Below are 27,505 nucleotides of genomic sequence, written 5' to 3' on the forward strand. Positions count from 1 at the left end.
ATGCATATGGTTACACTCACCTAACTATGATGTCATACTGATCGATTTTGACCCCCAATGACTTGTTTCGCAGGATGCCACCATTGCCCACAATCACACAGCGCTTGCATTTCAAACTGAGTGAACAAACGTCAGGTAGGAACACAGTTTGCAACAGAATTAGGCATCAGATTACAAGAAGTCGAATGTGCAAGCATAGTAACGAAATAATAAAGCAAAAATATATGAGCAAAACTGGATTTACACCAAATATAGAAGAAAAAAAACCCCCCAGGAAATAGAAACCGGTATCCCAAGATCAAAACTATGTATTATAGCCAAGAGAGAAGTGGGAAATAATATGTCCAGTGTGTCTTTACTTCGTGTGGCTAGTTATACCTTGTCACCAGGCTTGCACGATTCACACCAGTTCCGGTTCTTTTTTTATTTCCCTCCAACTGTTGCATCTCAATTTATCACTTTAAAGGAACCAATTGGACGTCATCACACCATTTAATCAGCCTGTGTATCAGTGAGGGTGAGTCCACACAAGAAGACTCCAATATAGATCTTTCACTCTCAGAGCGAAGGTAATATATACACAACAGGCATTTTAAGGCCATTTTCCCTACTAGTGCGGGGGTTAGCCTTGCGGTCCCCATGACAATCTTCTCCATTTTGCCCTATTTTCTGCATCTCTCCTTGTTAACCCCCTTGCCCGCATTTCTTCTTCCACCATCTTTAGCCAAGTCTTTCTCGGTCTTCCCCGTCCTCTACTTCCTTCTACATTCATTTCCATCACCCTTCTCAACCAGTCACTTTCATCCTTCCTTAACACATGACCAAACCATCTCAAATTGTTTCTCTTCACAGCATCAATCACAGGCTCTATTCCCATCATCTTTCGCAATTCATCATTTGTCTTCCTCTCTCTCTCTCAACGATACTCCGCACATCCACTGAACCATTCGCATTTCCACCCTTTCAAGCCTTCGTTGCTGCTCTACGTTCATTACCCAAGTCTCGCTCCCATAAATCATAACACTTCTCACACATGCAGCATACACCTTTCCCTTCAGCTTCAACGACAATCCCCTCCTCGTCAGCACGCCACTCACTTCCCGAAACTTCTTCCATGCACATCTCACTCTAGCAACCATAGACGATCCCCATAGGTTACCATCCGCAAGGAGGAGGAATTTCCTCCTTTGGAATTGCCCCGCTGAGTACAGTGAGAAAAGCGACGCCATTGGTGGGACGTCGCTGGTACCCAGAGTACCCAGGGAAGGGTACTCCCTTTTCCAGCATTTCCCACAAGCTCAGTGGCTGTGTTGGTCTCATCTAGCAGTCACGTGTTGTGTCGCGGATGTTAGTGTATGTCCATTTGTGTGTGCAGCAGCTCCACAACGAGTCATAGACCATGTATTAAAAAACTTTTTGGCAAATATGAAGTTACTTTTCCACATACTCTCCCTCAATGTACTTTAATGAGTGAATCAATCCGATTCTGGTTTTTCAGTGTCACTGGAGTTGCAGGCTGATCAAATGAGGCTAGTCATCAATATCGGTTTCCCCGGTCTTGAAAATTATTTTCCCAACGTCCAACGGTGCTCACATCAATGTTAGAGTCACTGTACGCATTCTTTAAAAGCCCGTGAATATCCACTGGAGGAACCTCTTCCACAGAAAGAAATTCAAGAACTCTTCTCTGCTTCATCTATCTATAATTCCAGTAATCTCTGTGTGTATGTTTGTATGTTTGTATGTTTGTATGTTTGTATGTCTGTGACCGCTGTTTCTCGACAACCACGGGTCCGATATACTTTAAACTTGCCAGGTATATTGCTGGGGACCCGAGGATGTGCCTTTTCAAGGTTTCATATTAATCGGACAAGTAGTTACCGAGCTATGTCCAAAAAACGATTCAACCAATCAGAGAGCAGCGAGCTATCACGTGTGCCGAACGTGGCGAACAGACTCTGCCTCGGACGGCACATTTGAGAGCGTATTCATTTATTTCACGTTGGAAAACTATGTTGCCGTTAAACTATGTTTTAAAACTAATTAAAACTACTATCTATAATTCCACGGGTCCGATAAAAAACACCGTACTCGCAAGCCGTTCGCTTTGGACCAAACCATTTCATGTAAATAGAGGGGGGGGATTGTCACCGTACTCGCAAGCCGTTCGCTTTGGACCAAACCATTTCATGTAAATAGAGGGGGGGGGATATAATTTTAGATATCTATCTATAATTCCAGTAATCTCTGTGTGTATGTTTGTATGTTTGTATGTTTGTATGTATGTTTGTCTGTGACCGCTGTTTCTCGACAACCACGGGTCCGATATACTTGCAACTTGCCAGGTATATTGCTGGGGACCCGAGGATGTGCCTTTTCAAGGTTTGAAATTAATCGGACAAGTAGTTACCGAGCTATGGCGATTTCTTTACCAAACACCGCAAGCCGTTCGCTTTGGACCAAACCATTGCATGTAAATAGAGGGGGGGGGGGGGTTCTGTGGTCGTTGCGAATGGACCAAACCATTCATGTAAATAGAGGGGGGGGGGTTCTGTGGTCGTTACTGCCACGTGGTTTCCAAGTTTTTTTTTGTTGTTGTTGTTTGCACGCATGTTTTTTTGCACCCACGTACGGGCACGCCCTAGGATGTTTACACACACACACCCCTACACAAATTATTATTATTATTTTTTTTGGCAAGGAACGGGCACCCACGTACGGGCACGTCCTAGCTTATATATAGTACGGGCATGCCCTAGTATGGACATAAAGCGGGCAGTCATTTTGAAAGCGTGGTATGATTTGGATCTTGAACGAGGTATTGGAGCAAAGTCTGGTACCCCTTGATGGCAAGATGTTGCATGGCAAGTGGGAACCAACACGAATCCGCTAATGGAGACAAAATATTCGAGTAGGCTAGTGCCTGGTGGCTGAGAGTGAGAGGCAAGGTTATCGTGATTAGAAGAGGATAAAGATGATGATGATGGATGAAGAAGAAAAATCTTCAATAAGCATTACCAAACAATGGGCAATTAAAATCGATCATGTTCTAAAATCCTTGAGGACAATACGACAGCACAATTAAAAACTCAACATCCCCACACTTGGCCTCAGGATCAATCCCACCGGGTCTGTGCTTTAAGATTCCCAAAGTAAACTAAACTGCAGATAATATATCACAAGACGCCATTTTCCGAACGGCCAGACGGCTGCTGGCACTTTGACTTTCACTGCAATCAAAAATGGCACTCGGCATAGCCTACTGTCAGCACATTCTACATTTGGACTCGGACGGTTTTGAGCACAAAACGGATCCACGACAACCCCCCGTCTTCCGCTTCACACAGAGCTTCTTAAATAAGCTGACAGAAACAAAAAAAAAATATTTAAAAAAAACAGCATTGGCCCGCACAGACGTACAATGACAAACGGGGAAAATTAAATGTGCAGGAAATTCCTAAATCACCATTTCCTGCCCTATTCTGCGTTTTGTTTTCTCGTGCTAATTACGCGTAGCCCTGGCAAGATACGACGCCATTTATCAGGTGTCCACAGTGCGAGTGCCACACCTCTGTATCCGTGTAGGAAGCTCATAATTCTTGGTTTTGGACAAGACTTTGTTGATGATGAGTTCTACGGGGTAGGAGGGTGAATGAGAAGGTCAGTAAGGAACCATTTACCTATTATGTACACAGAAGAGAGATGGGGAGCACAGGCAGATTAAGATTTTTTTTAGGCCCTGGGCACATAAACATTTGTCCCACATCCCATGAAAAATATGAATGTATCAAAATGCATTAATAACAAAGTAGTGATTAATTATTTGTGTCGTTTGCAGCGGAGAAACTTGTTAAGCCCTCTTTGCTTGTTTCAACTTTCTCTTAGCACTCTCACTTCAGTTATGCTGATCCATACTGAGTGTTTTGTAAACCAGTACCAATAACTCAGTTTTATTTTACTCTCCGAATTCTGACGCACAATGTTGCTATGAACGTCACATCGGACCAATCACACAGCTAGCCCTTGGTAACGCGTGCCACATGTGTGTGTGTGTGTATGTGCGACTGTCTACTCGTGCAGTAGGGACAACTGCATTAAGTCTACCTATGACAATATCAAAAGTTTTGATGTAGTTACAAACATTTGGAAATGTATTGTATTCAGTTATTAATATGATAAATAAAAAAGTCTACTTTGGAGTATTAATTGTTTTTTTGTTTTTTTCCACCATCATAGGAAAGCATGTTCATCATTCCCCCCCTCGCCCCCCCTCCCCCGAAGCTCCTGGCACATGTGTTAATCTACCTATGATGGAGAGAAGGTACATTGAGAGAAATAAAATTGACTAAAGGGAAGAAAGGGAGGAAGATAGGATTGAATAGTTGGGAAATGGGGAGGAGGAAAATATGAGTCATGGGGGAGGAGGAAAGGGGCATGCGTGGGGCATATAGAGAGGAATCATGGGTGAAAAGGGTTTGGGGAAAAAACAGCAGGGGGTAAGCAATGAGCCAATTTAAACAGTGCAGGAAGACATTGGCAAAGTTTCCAAAAACAAACTGAAAATTTGAAAGTTCATAAAAAGTACACCTAAAATGATAAGCTTGCCTAACAATGTAAATTGATAAGCAACACTAAAAATAATATACAAATGACCAGGTTAACTAAACCTTTAGCACCTGCAAAACACAACTTCCCACCACACTGTGTGGTCACCCAAATTATTATAAAAATCAATCCGTAACTTAAGGTGTGATTGCACCAATTCAAAAAAACCTATCACAGGAGATTATTAATATCATAACAGATCAATTCACTTAGAGAAGTGGAAATGGACACTCCACAAGAAAGGGGTCGTGAAAAATTGTACACCAGCCATTACGTTCAAAAGCCTACAGATCAGAACCACGTGGCACAGCAAGAGTGGTGGTGTTGGTGTTGGTGGTTAGGAAGATGGGGGTAAAAAAACACAGCACAAAACAGCAACCACAACCAACATGAAAGTAAACGCCTATTAGGAAATGGACCCATTGAGGTCGATAGATGAAAGCGAGCATGGGCAGAACTCCACTGCCCGCTGTACATTAATGGAGGGAGGTCACGGCGTTTGAAGTCCGAGGAATTGAGCGCTTTGCGACGAAAAGTCTACAAGATGCAGCAATGCACTGACCGCATTTCACCGCCATTGCCAAGAAAACCCGGCCCTTTCAAGCACCATTGTGTTTGTGGGGGTGGCAGGCTCACAGAGAATACAATAAAAAATAAATAAATATAATATATAACCCACAACGCTGGCAACGCCATTTCCAATTTGCATCGTGCGACGACGAGTCTCGGCTTCAGCGTCATTTGTTAAAACAGTAAAATGCGATTCAGATCTGGGATGATGAAGGCTCGTTTAAATTCGCCGTCCTTCATGCACCTTTAAAAACTGCACGGAACCAAGCAACACAATAAATAAGTAAAGTAATCAATAAAGTGACCAACATGATGAGCAATTCGTCAGGGGGGTGAGTCATGGCCAAAGCTGATAAAAATTAAACTCTCAAACTACAGACTTTTTATGATATGGCCACGTGGTGACCATATGGGCAAAGACCAAGCTCTGTCAGATCAAGGGTGCCATAACTGGGGTATTGGCTGGCCTAGATCCAAGAAGTAATACAGCAACTCGTATTAAATTCAGTCTCTATCCTTTGGCCTGCTGATGTCATTCATTCTCCATCTCCCTTCTTTCTTTCATTTTAAACCTTCCATTTATTCTACCACAAACTTCTTTCTCTACCCCACCCCCCACCCACAACCCCCCAGTTAACTCCTCTCGTTTGCGTCCACCTCATGATCCACTGCCCCCACTGTCAGTGAGTTAATTGCCTTTTTGCCCTGCATCACCAAGCTCATTCCTGACCCTACATTGCGCTTAGAAAAAAACCCCAAACCCATCATCTCGTCCCTTACAGCACTCGTCACCGCATCACTAGCATTGTGCATTTGCCAAAAATCCATTCCCTTCTCTCGACTCTCCAGTACTACGTTTCTTTAAGGGTAGCATCTTAAACCTTAAACACTGGTAATAGAAGAGAAAACAGAGCATAAAGTGGAAGCAGAGTAGTTGGGGAGGGGAGAGAAATGGAAGGGTAGCGAGGGGAGAGGTCAAAATTATAAACATGCAACCATCATGCAAGGCTGAAGCGATAAACATGAGGAGGCCCCTTTTGCACGGTTATTCTCGAGAGCAGATTTCTTTAACGAGAGGCCCACTGATAAACGGGCCCTGGATAATTATCACAAATCAATTATTGCTTTGATACGAGAAACAAATGGATGGAAGGAATACAAAAATAGTTTTTTTTCTGTTGCAGCAGAGCATATGAAAAAGCTACAAGAAGTTACCGTCAGCACGTAGACCTTTTCCTCGTATAAACATTAAATCAAAATGTATAAATGAATGCCTGCTGAAACAGTGGGTGGAATGAAAGGAAATAGAGTAAAAACAATGAAAACTCGAGAGCTGGAGAATAAACTGAGGGGCAAGGGGAAGAAAGGATGTAAATGAAAGCAGGTCGCAATTTAGTGGGGAATAGGCGAGTATCAGCCTCAAAGCTGTCTCGACTGCGTTTGAATCCCAACCCAGCTATAAACTGTCATCCTGGTGTTTCTCAAGCAGGGTGATCAATGTGTGTGCCCTCCCTCGGATACACCTTAAACTGAGCGTCCCATAGTTGGTGGATGTTAAAGACCCAATGGTGTCCTTAGCAAAGAGGAGACGAACTATCGCTGGCACCCTGAACAAGTTACAAATTCCTGCCCTAACTACTGCTGGGATGGCAATGGAAATCACAGAGTATAACCCTTGCTCAAGAAGCTGCTTGGGTGGCACCGACACTCTGTGAAGAGTATGGTAGCATCATCATCACCAGAGAGAGATGGTATCATTTCGCATATGAAGGAGGATAAAAGAAAATATGTGTATGTACTGGAATGAACAACTATCCAAAAAAGTAATGCATCCAATAAGCCAGCATTTTAAGTAGCAGTCATCGACATATTCCTGCTTTAGGGCCTCGGCAAGAAGACAAAAATATGCAGGACATAGGATAGGCCTGCTCAATGTGCCATTAGCACATAATATGAAGGGAACTTTAAACACATGCTTCACTTACAGTCACGTGAAAAAGTAAGTACACCCCATGTAAAGTTTTGACTTTTTCAACATATTTCAACATACAGCTATTTGATCTTCATTTCAACAATATTGATAGATAAAGGTGATATAATATAACAAATATCATGAAACATTTACATTTTGTAGTCCATTGTATAATTTTAAAAAATCTAAATGCAAATTTCGCATGTGGAAAAAGTAAGTACATCCTTGGCTCTAATAGGTGGTATTGCCCCCTTTGGCAGAAAGAACCTCAAGTTGGCATTTCTTATAACTGTCTACCAGTCTCTGACATCAACTGGGATAAATTTTTGCCCACTCCTCCATGCAGAATTATTTCAGCTGTGCGATGTTTGAGGAGTTTCTTGCATGCACAGCTCGTTTCAAATCCCCCCACAACATCTCGATGGGATTTAGATCCGGGCTTTGACTTGGCCATTCCAGAACCCTCCATTTCTTTCTTTTCAGCCATTCCTCGGAGGATTTACTGGTATGTTTAGGGTCATTGTCATGTTGCAAGGTCCACCTTCGGTTGAGCTTCAACTCTCCAACAGATGGCCTCACATTATCCTCAAGCACCCTCTGGTACAATGAAGAATTAATAGTGGATTCTATGATGGTGAGCTGCCCAGGCCCTGATGCAGCAATGCTGCCCCAAACCATAATATTTCAACCACCATGCTTTACAGTTGGTATCAGGTTCTTGTGGTCAAATGCTGTCTTTAGTTTTCGGCAAACATGTCTTCTGGTACTGTGGCCAAATAGCTCTACCTTTGACTCATCTGTCCAGAGCACATTGTTCCAGAAGTGCTGGTCTTTGCCTAGGTGTTCATTGGCACACTTTAGTCTTGCCCTGATGTTCTTTCTGGACAGCAAAGGTTTCCTCCTGGCACACCTCCCATGTAGATCAAATTTGTGCAGCCTCTTTCTAATGGTAGACTCGTGCACTTTGACATCAACAGTGGCAAGAGCTACCTGTAGGTCCCATGATGACATTCTGGGGTTCTTAGAGACTTCTTTCAGCATCTTGCGGTCTGCTCTCGGGCTGAACTTGCTGGGGCGGCCTGGCCTGAACAAGTCGGCAGTTGTTTGGATTCTTCTCCACTTGTAGATCATCTTCCGGACAGTCGAATGATTGATTTCAAATTGTTTGGAGATCTTTTAAAATCCCTTCCCAGACTCGTAGGCATCTATAATCTTCTTTCTGAAGGCCTCAGAGAGCTCTTTTGATCTAGGCATGGTGATGCCGCACACTTCAACAACAAAGAGCAAACCAAACGAAATGTCTGAGGTTTAAATAAGACAGGTTCCTCCAAGATCATCTCTAACGATGTTCTAAACATTTGCACATGAGCTGGTGCACCTGATTCTAATTTTAGGTATTTGAAGTAGTGATAAATGTGGGGGTGTACTTACTTTTTCCACATGTGAAATTTGCATTTATGTTTATTTAAATTATACAATGGACTACAAAGTGTAAATGTTTCATGATATTTGTTATATTATATCACCTTTATCTATCAATATTGTTGAAATGAAGATCAAATAGCTGTATGTTGAAATATGTTGAAAAAGTCAAAACTTTACATGGGGTGTACTTACTTTTTCACGTGACTGTACATACTCAAAACCACCATCAGTACAACGTCGGACTGGATGCTCCAAAAACCGGAAAGACAATTGCGTGGGAGATAAACCAAATATATATTCAATGAGCCTGAGAGAGAACTCCTTAGAATTAACAACATCGTTCCACAGGCTCCCAACATGGGCCCTCACCCAAAACAAGTGTGCTTTGGTCACGCGAGTTTGCAAATGTTTACAAAAACACCAGTCTTGGAAATATAATAAAATTATTTAAATAAAATACAAATAGAGATGGAAAAACATGATGGTGTTAAGGAGTGGATCTCCCACAAAGAATGAAGCAGAAGCACAAGGCCAGCTGGTCCCTGACTGCAAACTGGTTGGTCACTTATGTTTATCAACTCTTTACTCTCTGTCTCTCATCATCCCTCCATCTGTCCATTCTCTTTCAATAATCCCGTTCCTTCTCAACTCTTTGAAAGGTCACAAAGGTTAGGTCAATTCATAAAAATGGTGTCAAAACAGACCCATCTCAACTATAGAACAGTCGACCAGTCTCTCCAACAATGTATGCAGTGTAATCGATGATTGCAGCAGACCTCGTGACTGGTGTTTTCTCCAACCCTCCGATCATCGCATTGGCTCACACTCGGGTAGTGCCTCCTCGGGCAGGCTGCTTCTTCATTGCCAATGATGGATGGATATCCTTAATCTCAAACAAGAGATCAGACCACATCTCAATGAACATTTGTACGGCACCCTTCCCCGATTTCCAAACTTTCAGCTAAAAGTATCTAAACTCCTTCTTGAATGGTTACCTAATTTTCCATCCACTCACAAGTAGTGATTTACATTTTCATACACTAACTCGAGAGGCCTGTGTCCCTCAAAGTAGCATTCTGGGACCAATCCTGTTGTGGATATGAAATGACCTCTCCTCATCACTACATAATCTCTTTGATCACTTTGCAGATTATTCCACTCCGTACAGGATAGTTTTGCACACCGATCCAGCAGGTTGGATGTGGTAGCAATCCTTGAGAAAATAAGCAATGGATGGATAACCTTACTCGACATAGAGCATATATTTTTGTTCAGTCATAATGTATAAATATATGAGGGGCAGTCAATAAGTAACCTTAAAATATTTTTCACAACTTGTTTATTGCATGTACGTGTGTAACAACTGTTATTTTTCAACATAATCTCCATTGCATTCAATGCATTTTCTCCAGTGCTTTACTAAGGCTTGGATTCCTCGAGAAAAAAATATTTTGGCTGCTTGTGTAGCCATTCGTGCACTGCCTCTTGGATCTCTTCGTCAGATCGGAAAGTGGTTCCACCAAGCGCCTCTTTAAGTGGCCCAAAGATGTGGTAATCTGAAGGGGCGAGGTTTGGCGAGTAAGGTGGATGAGGAAGACACTCAAAATGCAGGTCCTCGATTGTTGCAGGTGTAGCGCGGTTAGTATGGGACCGAGCATTGTCATGCTGCAGCAAATCATCGGTAATGAGTACTCCACGACGTTTTGATCTGATTGCTAGTTTCAGATGATTTCTAAGGAGGTCGCAGTATGATGTACTGGTGACTGTGGTCCCTCTGGGCATGTAATGCTCAACAAATGGGCCTTGGCTATCCCAGAAGAGCGGCAGCATCACATTTCCAGCAGACAGCTGCGTGCAGAATTTTTTGGGCTTCGGTGAAGATGAATGGGCACCACTCTTTGCTTGCCATCTTCGTTTCTAGCTGAAATAATAAGAATAATAATAATAAAGGAGTCTTATATAGCCCCATCAAGCAGAGTAAACTACCCTCATGGCGCTTTACATTATCATGCGAACACACACACACCGCACACACACACACACACACAAACATACACACAAACATACACACACACACACACACACACACACAGACACACCTTCACTCTTGCCCTATTGCCCTATTCCTCTCCCTCCCCATTCAAAACCCACAGATGTGTACTCCCCCTCCTCCTCCCCTCCCTCCCCCGCACATGTACACAGACATACTCTCGATCTCTGTCCCACCTCAAACCAAAGGGAAAACAGGACTTAGACTTTGAAAGACTTGTGAAACAGATAGGTTTTGAGGGAGGTTTTAAAGGCAGGAAGAGAGTCAACATGTCGAACAGAGGAAGGCAAGTCATTCCAGAGCAGAGGTGCAGCAAAGGAAAAGGATTTCTCGCCAAACGACTTGGTGCTGGTGTGCGGCGGCTCTAAGGCCATAGAGTCGTCACTTGAACGAAGCCGTCGCCGAGGTTCATAGAGAGTGAGCAAATCGGACAGATAGTGAGGTCCCGTTCCACACAATGCTTTATAACAGGGGTGGGGAACCTTTTTCCTGTCAAGGGCCATTTCGATTTTTAGAATATCCTTCGAGGGCCATGCTAAATTATTGAATACATATATCGGACTCACCTAATGCGATGGCTGGAACTGTTTCTCTTTGGCGAGGCGTTTGGTGTCAGGTGGTAGTGATGATGATGCTACTCGCAGCTGGTTTTGCAGGTTTGGGTCAGTCAGTCTTGAGCGGAACCGAGTCTTTGCAAGAGTCAGTTTTGAAAAGAACTGCTCACAGCTGTAGGTCGTCCCAAACAGTGATGCAAACTTCAGTGCATGTCTCCTCAGAATGGGAAAATCCTCAGCACGTACATACAGTTTGTAGAACTCGAGCAAAGGGAGGTTGTTGTAGCTAGCTTTGAGGTCATCATTGCTTTGCAGCTCAATGATTTCGTGTTGTAGGTTGTCAGGCACATCAGCTGGTTCCACATTAAACGGCGTGGCAAATATATTCAGTTCCCTTTGTTTACTTTTCATGTCCTGGAACCTCTCTCCAAATGTCTGGAGGAGTTTTGCACACTCAGCAGCATATTCAGATGTCACAGCAGGCTTTTGTTCTTGCAGAGTGGGAAAGTGGATAGTGTTTCCCCTTTCCAGTTGCACTTGCCACAGCTTTAGTTTAGCTTCAAATGATTTCACATGTGATTGCAGAGAGCTGAGAAGCTGGTTGGGACCTTGGAGCTTGACGTTCAGCTCTGACAGGTACTTGGTAATGTCCACCATGAAGCCCAAATCACACAGCCACTTGCTATCACTGAGTTCCATGACAGGTTTCCCCTTCATCTCCATGAACCGTTTCACTTCTTCTCTCAGTGAGTAAAACCGTGTGAGCATATTTCCGCGACTCAGCCACCGCACCTCACAGTGGTAAACCAGATCTCCGTACTCTGACCCTAGTTCACTCAGTAGCTCCTTGAACTGGCGGCTGTTCAGCCCTCTGCTTTTGATGACGTTTATGGTGGAAACGATAGTTGTCATCACATTGTTGAGCTTCAGGGACTGTGCACACAGATTCTCTTGGTGTATGATACAGTGGCATACAACTAACTCACTTGGATCGAGACTGAGACAACTCATTTCTTTTTTGAACAATGCAGTCAATCCCTTTTGCGCGCCAACCATGGCTGGGGCTCCATCCATGGCCAGGCCATTTAACTTGTCAAACTGCAGTTCGAATTTGTTCATAGCCAAAACAACTTGCTCAAACAAATCCTCACCTTTGGTGGTGCGATGCATGGCTTGCAAAGACAGCAACTCCTCCCTCGTATCAAACTCAGCTGTAATCCCCCGCACAAAAATGGCTAGTTGGGCGGTGTTTGTTATGTCCGTTGTCTCATCGCAGGCCAGAGAGAAAAACTGGAAATCTCTTGCGGTGTCCTTCAGTGTTTTCTCAATATCTTGTGCCATGTCAGTAATCCGATCTGAGACAGTTCTTCGAGACAAACTGACACTTTGGAACAATTTTACTTCGTCCGGTGCGAGCAGCTCCGCAGCAGCAACAAGGCACTCCTTCACAAATTCTCCTTCTGAATGCGGCATCAGCTTCTTAGCGATTAGCTCACTCACCACAAAACCAGCATGCGTAGTGTTGTCTCGGTCAGTTTGTGGTCTTATGAAGACTGCTTGTTGAGCACCAAAACTCCGCCGAAGAACATTAACTTTATCCAAGCGCATTTGTCCTTTCAACTCGTCCAGTTTAGCATGTTTCGAGCTGTAATGACGCTCGAGGTTGGCCTTTTTCATCACCGAGGGCGCTTCCCGACAAACTAGGCATACTGGCTTGCCTTTTACTTCCACAAAGAAATAATCGTTTGCCCATTTCTCTTGGAAAGCGCGACATTCCGCATCTACCTTTCTTTTCTTGTTAGTCGCCATGTTTGCATATCCTGAATGAAATGATGACATGAGATCACGCGATCACTTGACTGTCCGGAAGGTCGCATATCGCAGTTACGACTGTCCGGAAGGTCGCATATCGCAGTTACGATTAATCGCAAATTAGTTTTAATTTGATGGCAATTATTCTGTTAGCGCCAACATATTTTGCCAACGTCAAATAAATGAATAAGTTCTCAAATGTGCCGCCCGAGGCAGCGTCTGCTCGCCACGTTCGGCATTCGTTGACTGTTACAACACGTGAAAGCTTGCTCCTCTGATTGGTTGAATCGTTTTTGGCCATAACTTGGTTACCCTTTGTCCGATTAATTTAAAACCTTGAAAAGGAGAGATTACTGGAATTATATTTCAAGGGAATTCCCTTACAAAAGGGAATTTCGCTCTTTCACGAGCCTCGATCTTGTATACAAAAAAAAAAAAAAAAAAAATTTTTTTTTATAGATAGATGAATTGCCTCGCGGGCCGGATCAAACAGTCTCGCGGGCCGTATACGGCCCGGAGGCCGGAGGTTCCCCACCCCAGCTTTATAACATAGTGTGCAAATTTTGTGTTGCACACGAGCAGAGACAGGCAGCCAGTGTAAAGATTCAAGAAGCGGAGTAACATGGTCAGACTTCTTCGCCTTACAGACAAGATGAGCGGCAGAGTTTTGAACCTTTTGTAACTTATCCAAGAGAAACTGAGGGCAGCCAGCATACAAAGAATTACAATAGTCTAGCCTTGAGAGGACAAGGGCACAGACCAGAGTTAGAGCAGCTTGAGGAGTAAGAAAGTGGCGAATGGATGCGATCTTTCGCAGCTGAAAGTATGCTGATTTGCAAGCTTGAAGTACTTGCTTGGAAAATGTCATGTTACAGTCGAAAACCACACCAAGGTTCTTGGCCGACGAAACAAAGTTTACATCGGTTTCACCAACATGAATAGTGGTAGGAAGTGAATATTGTAGAGGACATCTGTGCGATCTTACAATCATACACTCTGTTTTAGCATCGTTCAGCTGAAGTTTGTTTTGGGTCATCCACGCCTTCACGTCGGCAATACAGCCTTCTAACACTTCAACAGTGGGCACGATTTGTTGAATCGTGCTTCCTTTGTACAGCTGATTGTCGTCCGCAAAGGCGTGGTGATCAACTGAATGTCTGGCAACAAGATCAAATAGAGGCTGAGTGTACAAAAGAAAGAGGATAGGTCCCAGGACTGAGCCCTGGGGAACGCCAAAGGAAAGCAGAGAAGGGGCTGATTTTTGGCCGTTGACAACAACTGTTTGCACTATATCAGTAAGATAGGACATCAGCCAAGAAAGTGGAGTACCAGTTATACCAAATGTGATTTCAAGATGACGAATTAAGACACTATGGTCAATCGTGTCAAAGGCGGCAGACAAGTCCAAAAGAGCAAGAACGGAAACCTTACCACAGTCAAGAGAGGTCAGAAGATCATTGGTTATTCTTAGGAGAGCGGTCTCTGTGCTATGGCCTGGTCTATATGCTGACTGGCGAGAATTGAAAAGATTATTTGAAACTAGGTGGCGGACACAACTTTCATCCCCAGTCACTACACGCTGTAAGAAAGCATCGCCTTCTGTTTCGTAACGTCGCAGAAGTTCTTCACATGCATCCACTCGTCGTTCTTTCAGTTTGGGTGCGAGTTGGCTAGGCACCCACCTTGCAGACACTTTGCGGAACTCCAGCACGTTGTGAATGATATGGTGTGCTGAACCATGGCTAATGTTCAATTATAAGACCACTTCATCAAGCGTAATGCGACGGTTTTTCCATAGCACGAGCTCAACTCCTACAACCATTTCTGGTGTCGGCTGTGTGAGGCTGGCCCGAGCGAGCAACGTCTGCCACAATTGACACTCCACTTTGAAACTTCCTGTCCCATTTGTATACCTGCTGCAGCGATAAACATGCATCACCATACTGCATATTCATTCTGCGATGGATTTCACTGGGATACATACCCTCACTTCCCAAGAAATGGATGACAGAACGTTGCTCCTCCCTGGTGCATGCTTCAAAGGGAGCCACCATCTTGGAACTGCTCTACTGATGTCATACGCTCAATGTTGCCAGATCGAAAACAGGCAAAACATGACTATTACCCAAAGATATAACATATGTCGTCTACAACTACACACATTACATTCTCAAATTTATATTGCCATTTTAAGGTTACTTATTCACTGGCCCTCATACATACATACATACATACATACATACATAATATATATATATATATACATATATACATATATATATACTGAAACGCAAAAGAAACTTACCACCTTTGAAACCTTTAAATATCAACAATAACACTGCGTGTAGTAAATGTGTGAACTTATTTGTGGACAATAGTGTCCTCACTGTCAGACAAAACGGTCACAGATGGTCACTTGAACCTTCAATGGTCACTTCATAGCACAGCTGTTGAACAGCCGTTTTGACTTTCAGTGATTAGCCAAGGGGAACGGGATGATTTTAATGAGCTGCACGTGATGTCTTGATATTGGCTTTAAAAAGGCCAGTGCAAAATGGGCATTTTGACCGAAACATTTGACCATTTTGACCATTTTGACCCACTTCTAAAAGACCGAAAACGTAAAAGAAACTTACCACTTGTTTGAAATGTAATAAAATTGTAACAGTTCAAAATAAAACAAACCAACAATTGCTAATTGAAACATTGGCATTTTATTGATGACATGTCAAGTTTTTGACCAAGATACACCATCTCATCAGTTTGTTCTACAGTACAGAACAGCACAGGGTGCAATGTCAGTCCCCTTTCAATAGCGTGTGTGGCCACCATTGTTTAGGATACAGGCAGTGCATCGTCGGCGTATACTGCCTACCAGTCTTTGGATGGATTGCTGCTGGATTCTGTCCCACTCAGACCTCAATGTCTGAAGCAGCTCTGCCCGTGTCCTGGCCCTGCCAACTACGCGTCTCCCAAGCTCATCCCACAGGTGCTCTATGGGATTCAGGTCAGGGGAGAGCGCAGGCCACTGCATGGTGTTGATGTTCTCGCCTTGGAGAAATGCAGTGGTAAAGCGAGCAGCATGGGGACGAGCGTTGTCATGCTGAAAGGTTCTCAGTTCTGGGTGGTCTAGCAGGAATGGCAGCAGATGAGGTCGCAGGATGTTATCCACATACCGCTGGGCGTTAAGATTCCCATCCACAACCACCAGTGGCGTCCTGTACCGGCCTGATATGGCGGCCCACACCATCACACTTGGGCCACCCCACCTGTTGGCTTGACGCACGCAACAATCGGCATATCGCTCGCCAGTTCTTCTCCAGACACGCTCACGCCCATCAGGACTGTCCACACAGAACCTTGACTCATCGCTGAAAGCGACCTCGTTCCACTGCGCCAAGGTCCACCGCTGATGCTGCTGGCACCATCTCTGTCGGTTGCGGCGATGGGCAGCCGTCATCACGGGGCCTCTGTATGGTCTTCTGGCAGTCAGACCATAGTCATGCAGTCGTCTTCGTGCAGTATCATTGGAGATCCGTGGGTTTGCACGCCTCAGAGTTTCTGCCGCAGTGCGGGATGCTGGACGGAATCGATCCCGCAGGTGACTTCGGACCATCTGCCTGTCCTGCCTTGCAGTGGTGACTCGGCCTCCCTGATCGAGGTCTGTCATCTGCAGAGTTGTGGAGGGTGTCTTTGTCCACCAGGGCCGATATCGTCTGGTGTGAACAGCCAAGGCGACGTGCCACCTCACGGTAGCTCAGTCCGCCTTGCAGCATGCCCAAGGCACGCTGCCGTTGATCCCTTGACAATCGTGGCATGTTGATTGAAATGCCCATTTTGCACTGGCCTTTTTAAAGCCAATATCAAGACATCACGTGCAGCTCATTAAAATCATCCCGTACCCCTTGGCTAATCACTGACAGTCAAAACGGCTGTTCAACAGCTGTGCTATGAAGTGACCATTGAAGGTTCAAGTGACCATCCGTGACCGTTTTGTCTGACAGTGAGGACACTATTGTCCACAAATAAGTTCACACATTTACTACACGCAGTGTTATTGTTGATATTTAAAGGTTTCAAAGGTGGTAAGTTTCTTTTGCGTTTCAGTATATATATATATATATATCTATATATATATATATATATATATACATATATACATATACATACATACATATACACATATACATACATATACATACATACATACATACACAAATATATATATATATATATATATATACATAGACTTGCCATTTAATATGGAATATTTTTTTTGTGGGGGTGAACTTACTTTTCAAGATGTCTTAGAACCAAAAGTTCATTGGAATTATGTTGAAACTTCTAGATTTTGTTAATGTGACCTTTAAAAGAAACAAAAACCACATTTGACATTTCGAAACAAATAAATTGATCCTTGAAAGTGATGTAAACTGATATCGAACTCAATTCATGGACAGTACTGTGTTAAACTTCTGTACATTTTCCAGAAGTATCTCTTTATTTTGCACATTAGCCAAAATTTTTTTTAACAAAAACAAAAGTTAAATTACGACTGGGATTACAGACAGTAAAATTACAGTTCAGTACTTCGTGTAACCCCCACGAGCATTCAGGAGAGCACGTACACGTTGAGGCATGCTGTTCACGAGATTTGCCAAGGTTTGGACAGGAATTGCTTGCCATGCAGTGACAATAGCCTGCTGTAATTCACGCACAGAGGTCGGCTGCTGGGCCAAGTCGTCGATTTGACGCGTTAATTCTGGCCACAAGTTCTCTATCGGATTCATATCTGGGGACATGGCAGGCCACTCCATATGCTCTACACCACGGTCAGCAAGAAAGTGTTGGATCATGCGAGCACGATGAGGCCGTGCATTGTCATCTTGGAAGACAAAGTTTCCTCGAAAGGCTGCACGAGCAAATGGAAGCAATGTTTCTTCCATTTGCTCGTTTGTTTTCTTCCAATGTGCCAAGAAATGTCCAGAATGGCCCTGTACTTGAACTGGTTCAGGTTTCCATTCAGAACAACCAGGTCAGTTTTGCCCCCTGCATGAAAAGCAGCCCAAATGGTCACCCCACCACCTCCAGCTTGGACTCTTGGCACTATACAATCTTTGTTGTAGGCTTCATGCACTTGTCTGCGCACTCGGACGCGGCCATCTTGACGATAGACCAGAAATCTAGACTCGTCACTGAAGATCACGTGATTCCAGTGTCCTGGCTGCCATTGACGGTGCTCTTTGGCCCACTGTAATCGGCGCTGGCGGTGTTGTCTGGACAGGCGTGGCTTTCTCAGGGGACGCCTGGCACGATAGCCTGCTTGAACCAGTCGTTGGTTGATTAGCCTTCTGGATACAGGCACATTTGTCAGTTGCTGCCACTCAGCCCTAAGCCAATTAGCTGACTTGGTACGGACATTGCGGACTAACCGGTGCAGCTGGCGATCATCTCTCCTTGTGGTTCTGCGGGGACATCCTGGCCTCGGTATTGGAGTAGGCACACCCCTCTGAGCATTTCGTTTCAGGATCTTTGACACCTGACCTTGAGTGATGCCATACTGCCGAGCAATAGCACGCTGTTTCATGCCGTAATTTCGTAAAGCCACCACTCCATGACAAACAGCATTGTCGAGTTGACAGACCATCTCCAGAGGAAGCAGCAATAACCTTTGGAGACGTGCAGCAGTTGTTTTCCACTAATACAGAACGCAAGAACCCTTGTATACCCGACTGTGAAGCCAATCATCAAATGCACCTGTCCGTACATTTTGCCACGCGACCTGTGATATAATCCTGTTGTTGACTTCTTGCTGTGACAGACAATCAGTGACATGGTTCTTTTAACAAATAAATCACCAAAGTGTAAAAGAAGCTCACCAGATTGATATACTGAGTTAAGAAAGTAAACCCAAGTCAAGAAAAAAAAATATTCAATATTAAATGCCAAGTCTGTGTGTGTGTGTGTGTATATATATATATATATATATATATATATACAGTCATGTGAAAAAGTCGACATATTCCTGCTTTAGGGCCTCGGCAAGAAGACAAAAATATGCAGGACATAGGATAGGCCTGCTCAATGTGCCATTAGCACATAATATGAAGGGAACTTTAAACACATGCTTCACTTACAGTCACGTGAAAAAGTAAGTACACCCCATGTAAAGTTTTGAATTTTTCAACATATTTCAACATACAGCTATTTGATCTTCATTTCAACAATATTGATAGATAAAGGTGATATGATATAACAAATATCATGAAACATTTACATTTTGTCGTCCATTGTACAATTTAAATGAACATAAATGTAAATTTCGCTTGTGGAAAAAGTAAGTACACCCGTACATTTATCACTACTTCAAAAACCTAAAATTAGAATCAGGTGCACCAGCTCAGTTGCAAATGATTAGAACATCAACAGAGAGGATCTTGGAGGAACCTGTCTTATTTAAACCTCAGACATTTAGTTTGGTTTGCTCTTTGTTGTTGAAGTGTGCGGCATCACCATGCCTAGATCAAAAGAGCTCTCTGGGGCCTTCAGAAAGAAGGTTATAGATGCCTACGAGTCTGGGAAGGGATTTAAAAAGATCTCCAAACAATTTGAAATCAATCATTCGACTGTCCGTAAGATCATCTACAAGTGGAGAAGATTCCAAACAACTGCCAACTTGTTCAGGCCAGGTCGCCCCAGCAAGTTCAGCCCGAGAGCAGACTGCAAGATGCTGAAAGAAGTCTCTAAGAACCCCAGAATGTCATCACGGGACCTACAGGTAGCTCTTGCCACTGTTGATGTCAAAGTGCACGAGTCTACCATTAGAAAGAGGCTGCATAAATTTGATCTACACGGGATGTGTGCCAGGAGGAAACCGTTGCTGTCCAGAAAGAACATCAGGGCAAGACTGAAGTTTGCCAATGAACACCTCGGCAAAGACCAGCACTTCTGGAACAATGTGCTCTGGACAGATGAGTCAAAGGTAGAGCTATTTGGCCATGGTACCAGAAGACATGTTTGGCAAAAACCAAAGACAGCATTTGACCACAAGAACCTGATACCAACTGTAAAGCATGGTGGTGGAAATATTATGGCTTGGGGCAGCTTTGCTGTATCAGGGCCTGGGCAGCTCACCATCATAGAATCCACTATGAATTCTTCATTGTACCAGAGGGTGCTTGAGGATAATGTGAGGCCATTTGTCGGAAAGTTGAAGCTCAACCGAAGGTGGACCTTGCAACATGACAATGACCCTAAACATAACAGTAAATCCACCAAGGAATGGCTGTAAAGAAATAAATGGAGGGTTCTGGAATGGCCAAATCAAAGCCCGGATCTAAATCCCATCGAGATGTTGTGGGGGGATTTGAAATGAGCAGTGCATGCAAGAAACCCCCCAGACATCGCACAGCTGAAAGAATTCTGCATGGAGGAGTGGGCAAAAATTTCTCCCAGTCGATGTCAGAGACTGGTAGACAGTTATAAGAAACGCCTACTTGAGGTTGTTTCAGACAAAGGGGGCAATACCACCTTTTAGAGCCAGGGGTGTACTTACTTTTTCCACATGCGAAATTTGCATTTATGTTTATTTAAATTATGCAATGGACTACAAAATGTAAATGTTTCATGATATTTGTGATATTATGTCACCTTTATCTATCAATATTGTTGAAATGAAGATCAAATAGCTGTTATCAAATAGCAAATAGCAACACATTTAGCTGTGTTGTCATGATTTACACCAATCATAATACAAACAATTATTTTTCACAAATGTATTTGTTGTGTTTGTGATAATACATTTTTATAGGCAATTTATGTTGAATGTTTTTTTTTCAAGAAAGAACCCCTCAGCACATACATAGGGGGGGAGGGGGGGGGTGGGTGCAGACTGGAAATTTGGGACGATTACACCTCACCACCAAGTAATTCAAAACACCTCACCACCAAGTAATTCAAAACACCTCACCACCAAGTAATTTAAAACACCTCACCACCAAGTAATTCAAAACACCTCACCACCAAGTAATTCAAAACACCTCACCACCAAGTAATTCAAAACACCTCACCACCAAGTAATTCAAAACACCTCACCACCAAGTAATTCAAAACACCTCACAGCCATAAAACACGTAATAAAAATACCTCACCACCAAGTCATTTAAAACACCTCACCACCAAGTAATTTAAAACACCTCACCACCAAGTAATTTAAAACACCTCACCACCAAGTAATTTAAAACACCTCACCACCAAATAATTCAAAACACCTCACCACCAAGTAATTTAAAACCTCACCACGAAGTAATTCAAAACACCTCACCACCAAGAAATTAAAAACACCTCACCACCACGAAATTGAAAACACCTCACAGCCATAAAACACGTAATAAAACACGTCACAGCCATAAAACACGTTATAAAAACACATCACAGCCATAAAACAGTTAATAAAAACACCTCACAGCCACGAAATTAAAAACACCTCACCACCACGTCATTTAAAAACACCTCACCACCACATAATTCAAAACACCTCATCACCAACTAATTCAAAACACCTCACCACCACATAATTAAAAACACGTCACCACCACGTAATTAAGAATACCTCACCACCACGTAATTCAAAACACCTCACCACCATGTGATTTAAAAACACCTCACCACCATGTGATTTTAAAACACCTCACCACCACATAATTCAAAATACCTCACCACTACGTGATTCAAAACCACCACAACGTCATTAAAAACACCACAACCACGGAAACAAATGTTTGAGGGAGTCGTTAAGTGAGAACACAGACACTGCCCAGATGTGTAGATATATAGATAAATGACTGTACCCGAGTTGCCGTTTTGTCATGGTTTAAACCAATCATAATTCAAACAATTATTTTGCACAAATGTATTTGCAATATCCGTGATATCACATTTTATAAACAATTAAAGTTGAAAAAAAAAAAATTCGTTGCACCAGATTCGTCTGACCCTTCGTTGCACCAGAATGTGATTGTATGGCACCGTTAGGAAGTTTAGGACTTCCCAATACCTCCCCGCAGCTCTTCCTCAGTTCAACAACAACAACAACAACAACAACGAGCGCAGGAAGTGCGCGTCCTCACTCCGGCTTGGTTGGTAGGGGGTGTTGGGAGGGCACCAGGCCTTCCCAACGAGCCGCCATCGAACATGTGCTCGACGGGGTTACCAAATAGGGGCTCCCTGTCAGCTCCTCGTCAAGGGCGGAGCCCGGTAACCCCCGCACCCAATGGAAGCGGCGGACCGGCCCCAGGGGGGCGGAGTCACTCCCCGCTGAGCATGCGCAGGAAGAGGGAGGTGACGTCAGATGCGCGCTGAGCTTGAAGCAAGAGAGACGTCCATTCCGAGCGCTGTGACACCTCCCTGCATCTCTTGGACCGTGCTTGATCCTGTCCCCGAGCCAAGGTGCACCTTGTGCTATCAACCTACCTGTCCTTCCTGCCATCAATCCCTGTGTAAGTCCGCCTTGTTCCGTTTGTCTGTGGTCTGTCTGGGATAAGATAAGACTGTAATTAAGTGCCTATCTCTTCTGTGTCTTTACCTCACTACCTTGTAATCTACCCCCTTTTCTCCACCACTGTAATTATACCCTCCTCCGGAGGTCTTGAGAACTGTACCCCTTGCGTCGTTTCATCTATCCCAGTCGTTGTGTCCTTTCCATCATTGATTTAGCATAGCGCGATTTGGTCAACGTCTGGGTGGAATCGGGGTCTAGTCGGGGAATAACTGTTCGGTCGCGGCAATACCACCGCTCGGTAAATAACATCTAAACCGCGTCCGTAACAATATTATGAAAAGATCTGGATATTGGGCCATCTCAGATTCAGAGATTAGATTTTTGCAAGATTTGCAGATTTTGCAGATTTGGAAGCTGAGATTGCAACGCCAGGGACGGCCGACTCCTTCCTGCGAGCTGCCCACGTCACCCGCACAAGAAGAGCTCATCAAATCACTGCAGCGGCACTGCACATCCTGCAACACTGTGCGTATGAACGCCACTGTATGACATATGCTGATGATGCAGAAGACCTGCCTGAGTTCGAAGACTGGTGTCACCAGAGAGGAGAAGACATTCCCAACTTACAGTACTGGGCAACTGTGCTGGAACTAGAGATGTTGGTACTGGTCTACGTGCGTTCTCTGCGGCAGGCTTCATTCACGATGTACCTTGATGCCCTGACGGAACTGGTCCCATGGTTCCATGCCTTAGACCACACACACTATGCCAGGTGGGTCCCTGTTCATCTGAGGGACATGGTTGCACTCCCAATGAAGCACCCAGATGTAGCCAGAGAATTCAGGGCTGGCAACTTCACTGTACAGAAGACTAAGAAGGTGTTCTCTTCAATCCCAATCGAATCAAAATCTTGCAAAAATCAAATCTCTGAATCTGAGATGGCCTAATATCCAGATCTTTTCATAATATGATAGTCTACTAGTGTGCCAAATTTGGTGCTTTCCTCACAAAATGCACAATTGTTATGCTAAATTGCCCCACTATAATGTTAGGGTCTAGAAATGACCATAGGTAACTGTAGATTTAAGTAGTGACATTGTACTTGTAGAGGGGACGTAGCAGATTAGTGGATTATAATGACGAGGGAGTGCAATAGTATAAGGGGTGACTGGGAAGCACGAGTTTCAGAAGGGAGTAGTTAGATCAGATGATGCAGTGTGTGTGCAGGAAGTGATTGAGCAGAGTATGGTGAAAGGTGTGATTGTGCTTTGTATTGAGTGAATGGTCCTGGAGGGAAGGAGGGTGCAAGTGCCACCAGGTGTGCAGGTGCCACCAGGTGTGTCGGCACCAGGTATGCAAGTGAAAGTACAGGTGAATGAAGAATGGGAGTATGGAATAGATGGAATGGAATACGGAATGGATGGTGTGAAGTGAATAGTGTGGAATACGTAGAGTGGAGTGGTTGGTGCGAAAGGAGTGGATGGGGAAGATGGACCCCTTCACGAGTACCCGGGCAGGGTAGTTTAAAAGTAGGTGGAGGGAGTCGGTAAATTGTGGTTGGATATTGGCATCTGTGGTGTGGGTAGTTGCACAGGAGTGTTGTGATTGGTGCATGAGTAAAGTGGAATGGCTGGGCGTGTGGCCTGTTAGTAAGAAAGATTAAATGGGCACTCCGCCACTGTTAGTATGTCGGCCAGGTGAGGCTGCAGGTAGGCTCTGGGAGCCAGTAGAGTTGTTCAATGGGGCCCGAGGATCCGGAGGACGGTCCCGGGTAGCTCGACGCCAGAGAGGGCGGTAGGGGGTGAGAGCGCCAGAGGGCCTTCCCCAGGTAGGTTAGGGTAAGGAGCAGGTAAGCTCGGAGAAAACTGCAGTGGCGGAGGTGTGCAGGTGAGCGGACCTGCTGGGAGCGCCACACGACCCAGCCCGGAAATTGTGCGAGGGCACAGGGAGTAGAATCGGGGGAGTGAGACCCCAAATTGGTGAGCACCACAGTTTGGTCAATTGGAGTTCGGTTTTTAAAACTACATAGAGTAAGATGGGCCAATGGTTTGGCAGGGAAAGACCCCGGGTAGAGTAAAAGTGTTAAAGTCATTTAGAGTATAGTTAGGATTGGAATCTCTTCGCACCATCTACATCCACTCACCGGGGCGACAGAACTCCACACCACCGGTTTGTGCAAATGTCTGGTATGTAAGACGCATCATGACGTGGGGGTGACATTGTGCTTGTTATTCCATCTCTTCCTCCTTAGGAGGCATTGATGATAAATTGATTGATGGCAAATTTGGTAGAGGGATTGTTGACGAATTTGGATTAGGGGAGATATGGGGAAGACAGGACGTAGAGACGATTTGTAAAATTGTGTAAATACGGGGTAAGGGGCAAGGGTAGATTAGGTGGCGGGGGAGGGGGGGGCGTACGGTAGGGACGAGCTTTCTCCGCTTGCTCTCCTGCGCACCTCACCTCTGCATTACCTTGTGATGATGTGTACTCTTGCGCCCTTGCACCCCGCTAACCCTGCTAACCCTGCTTTGTCTTCCTTCCCCACTCATGGACCGTGGTCTTTGTGTGCTGAGGGGAAAGTGTGAAGGTGCCCGCAGTTGTGTGCCCGCACCCTCGCTGCTGCCTGCCTGGACCGGTACCACACTTATGGACCACACGTTGTTGTGGCCGAGCACCACCATATGGACCACAGGTCTGTGGCCGAGCACCACATTCATGGACCCGACGTTTTGGGGCCTGGCATCGCTGCTGGGAATCTTGCTTGCGGACCACGGTTGAGGTGGCACCTAAGCCATGGAGGTGGACCACCTTAGTTGGCCCCTGCTGGCCATAATTAAAGAAATGGACGCGTTTTGTGCCTTCTATTTATTACCAAATAGGCAGCAAACAAGAAGTCACCCAGAAACATCGGCAGAGAAGAAGAAGACGTCATCCTTCATTATTATTTGAAATGTGATGACTGTACACTGGATGGTGCTGACTGTGCGTTTTGGTGCTTTGGTGCTTATTGGTGCTGGTGGTATCGGTGCAGTGCAGTGTATGCCCTTCCTCTTATCAAAACATCTTCTTTTGTTTCCCAAAAGACAGGTCCTGGGTTCGCGTGTAAATACCAAATAGTGTCTTTGTAAATAATGCTCCCCACCGTCCATGCGTAGTTTGAAGACAATTCCGTGATTCGGTTATCCTGTGGGCGTGAATCTGTTAGATAGAATGCAACGCAGCAGGCGGGACATACTTAGTTGTTTTTAAAATGTCGCACTCAGGGTGAAGTTAATAGTAGAGGGTTGCCACACCTGAGTGTCACACTAAGTTAAAGTTCTTTCGGGCCGGGACGGCCCTGGAGGTAATGAGGGTGCAGTGTTGCGGTTTTGAGAACCCTTCACTTGTAAATTTTTGTAAATGTTCCCTTATAAATAATCCCCTGTAAATACTCCCATTTTTGGTGTAAAGGTCAAAGGTCGCACCCGAGTTAGGCCATGTACAACACGTAGGACACCATAGGATCTTCTTTAGTTATTTAATTAGTCTATGTTTCAGTTAAGGATCTGTTTCCAATAGTTTGATTCTGCGTTGCATTAATCAAATAACCTAGGCCCCTTCAATTATCCCCAATCTCTCTCTCTCTCCAAAGTGCCAGTAGCCGTATTGCCGTCGTCGCTGCCTTTCGGTTTGCTGGCCCCAAGCCGCCATAAGCCACGTGGCGGAATGGGAGAAAAAGGGAGGGACGGCCAGGAACATAGGTGTGGCCCCATCAACGCATCACGATGGGAGGTAACAACGAACCCTCACGGCCAATCCGGGCCGAGGCGTGTTCCCCTGTAGGCGGAGCAAAGCGGACGCGGCTTGATACGCGAGGCTTGCAATAAAAGCGTGAGCGCAAAGCCTTTTCACGCAGAGAGCAGATGTGTGGGAGATCGGCAGATGCGAGCAGAGAAGATCGGCAAACTTGTGGGAACAGCGCAGAGGCGGCGAATATAAGAACATTGCGCGGAGGATCGTTTGGGGCGATCGTTTTCGATACGAACTGCCGTGGTTTTGAGAGCGTTCGGCACGCTATACGTACGGAGATCCCCCGCCACTCGCATTTGTAAGGTCCGGTCGCGCGCCAACGACACCAGCTGCCTGCCATTGTTCGCGGCGGACCCGGAGCCTGGAACCATCTGCTTGGACCCTTCCCTTCCTTCCCACCACCACCACCACCACCCCATTCGTGTAAGTGTGTTTGTATTGTCATGGGCGTGTTATATAAGAGTGTATAACGTTGCCCTATGTCCTTTTATTTCCTCTTCTTGTATATTCCCTTCTTTCGTTTCCTCTTTTAGATAGTAATAAATCATATTTGTTCTTCCTTCACCCTTCTTATTCTTTGGTTCCTCTCATCCGGTCGCTTTAGTCTTTTCCCCATTGAGTACCTGTGGCATGATTTGGCCAACCGCTTTAAATCGGGTTTAGTCCTTTTGTTAACGGCCTGAGTCGTGGCTCGCTTCGCTCGGCGTGTCCATTACAGCCGCGGCTCGGGCGGGCCTCATTTCCTCGCTTACCGGAGGCGCTGGTAATTAGGTAATAGGAACAATTGGCCTACCACCCTATTCAGCGCTGACCGAAAGTGACGTCATAGCTCCAGGACCGGAGACGGCCAGCTTAATAGACGAGGGGATTAACCACCCCCTCGGTAAGGGGAGCGCCGTACTCTGAGATTCGTAACTATATATATATACAGTGGTACCTCGGCTTACGAGTGCCCCAACGTACGAGTTTTTCGGGATACGAGCCGTCGCTCGGGCGGTTTGTTGCTTTGGGATACGAGCCGAGATCCGATGTACGAGCTCAAAAAATTTATTTTTTTGAATTTTCCGGTTGTGGCTTCCGGTTCCGGTCACGCGGTTATCTTGCCGTGAAAGCATCTCTGCTTGGATATAAAACACGCAATCGTCGAAATACATGAGCGAGGAATCTCCTTGCTCCAGCCGGTGACGTCATCGGCGGGGATCCCCGCCTCCAGAGTGGCTGGTCAC

The 27,505-nt window shown here is 44.8% G+C and overlaps 2 protein-coding genes across 7 annotated transcripts in view; one reads left to right on the top strand and one right to left on the bottom strand.

Annotated features, from left to right (window-relative positions):
* The window catches only part of LOC137425091 (uncharacterized), an 891,893-nt gene that overhangs the window by 694,327 nt on the left and 170,061 nt on the right, over nt 1–27,505 (top strand). The gene's annotated exons all lie outside the window — the stretch shown is intronic.
* ST3GAL3 (ST3 beta-galactoside alpha-2,3-sialyltransferase 3) overlaps nt 1–27,505 on the bottom strand; it is a 237,833-nt gene that overhangs the window by 82,594 nt on the left and 127,734 nt on the right. For all 6 annotated transcript variants that reach the window (XM_068097181.2, XM_068097178.2, XM_068097179.2 and 3 more), the window contains exons 6-7: nt 3,570–3,633; nt 21–116 (exon numbers count right to left, since the gene is read on the bottom strand). In XM_068097181.2, coding sequence (XP_067953282.1) covers nt 21–116; nt 3,570–3,633 — 160 coding nt within the window. The remainder of the gene's footprint in view (nt 1–20; nt 117–3,569; nt 3,634–27,505) is intronic.

The sequence above is a fragment of the Myxine glutinosa genome, chromosome 1 (assembly GCF_964187855.1).
Source record: "Myxine glutinosa chromosome 1, kmMyxGlut1.1, whole genome shotgun sequence".
Lineage (NCBI taxonomy): Eukaryota > Metazoa > Chordata > Myxini > Myxiniformes > Myxinidae > Myxine > Myxine glutinosa.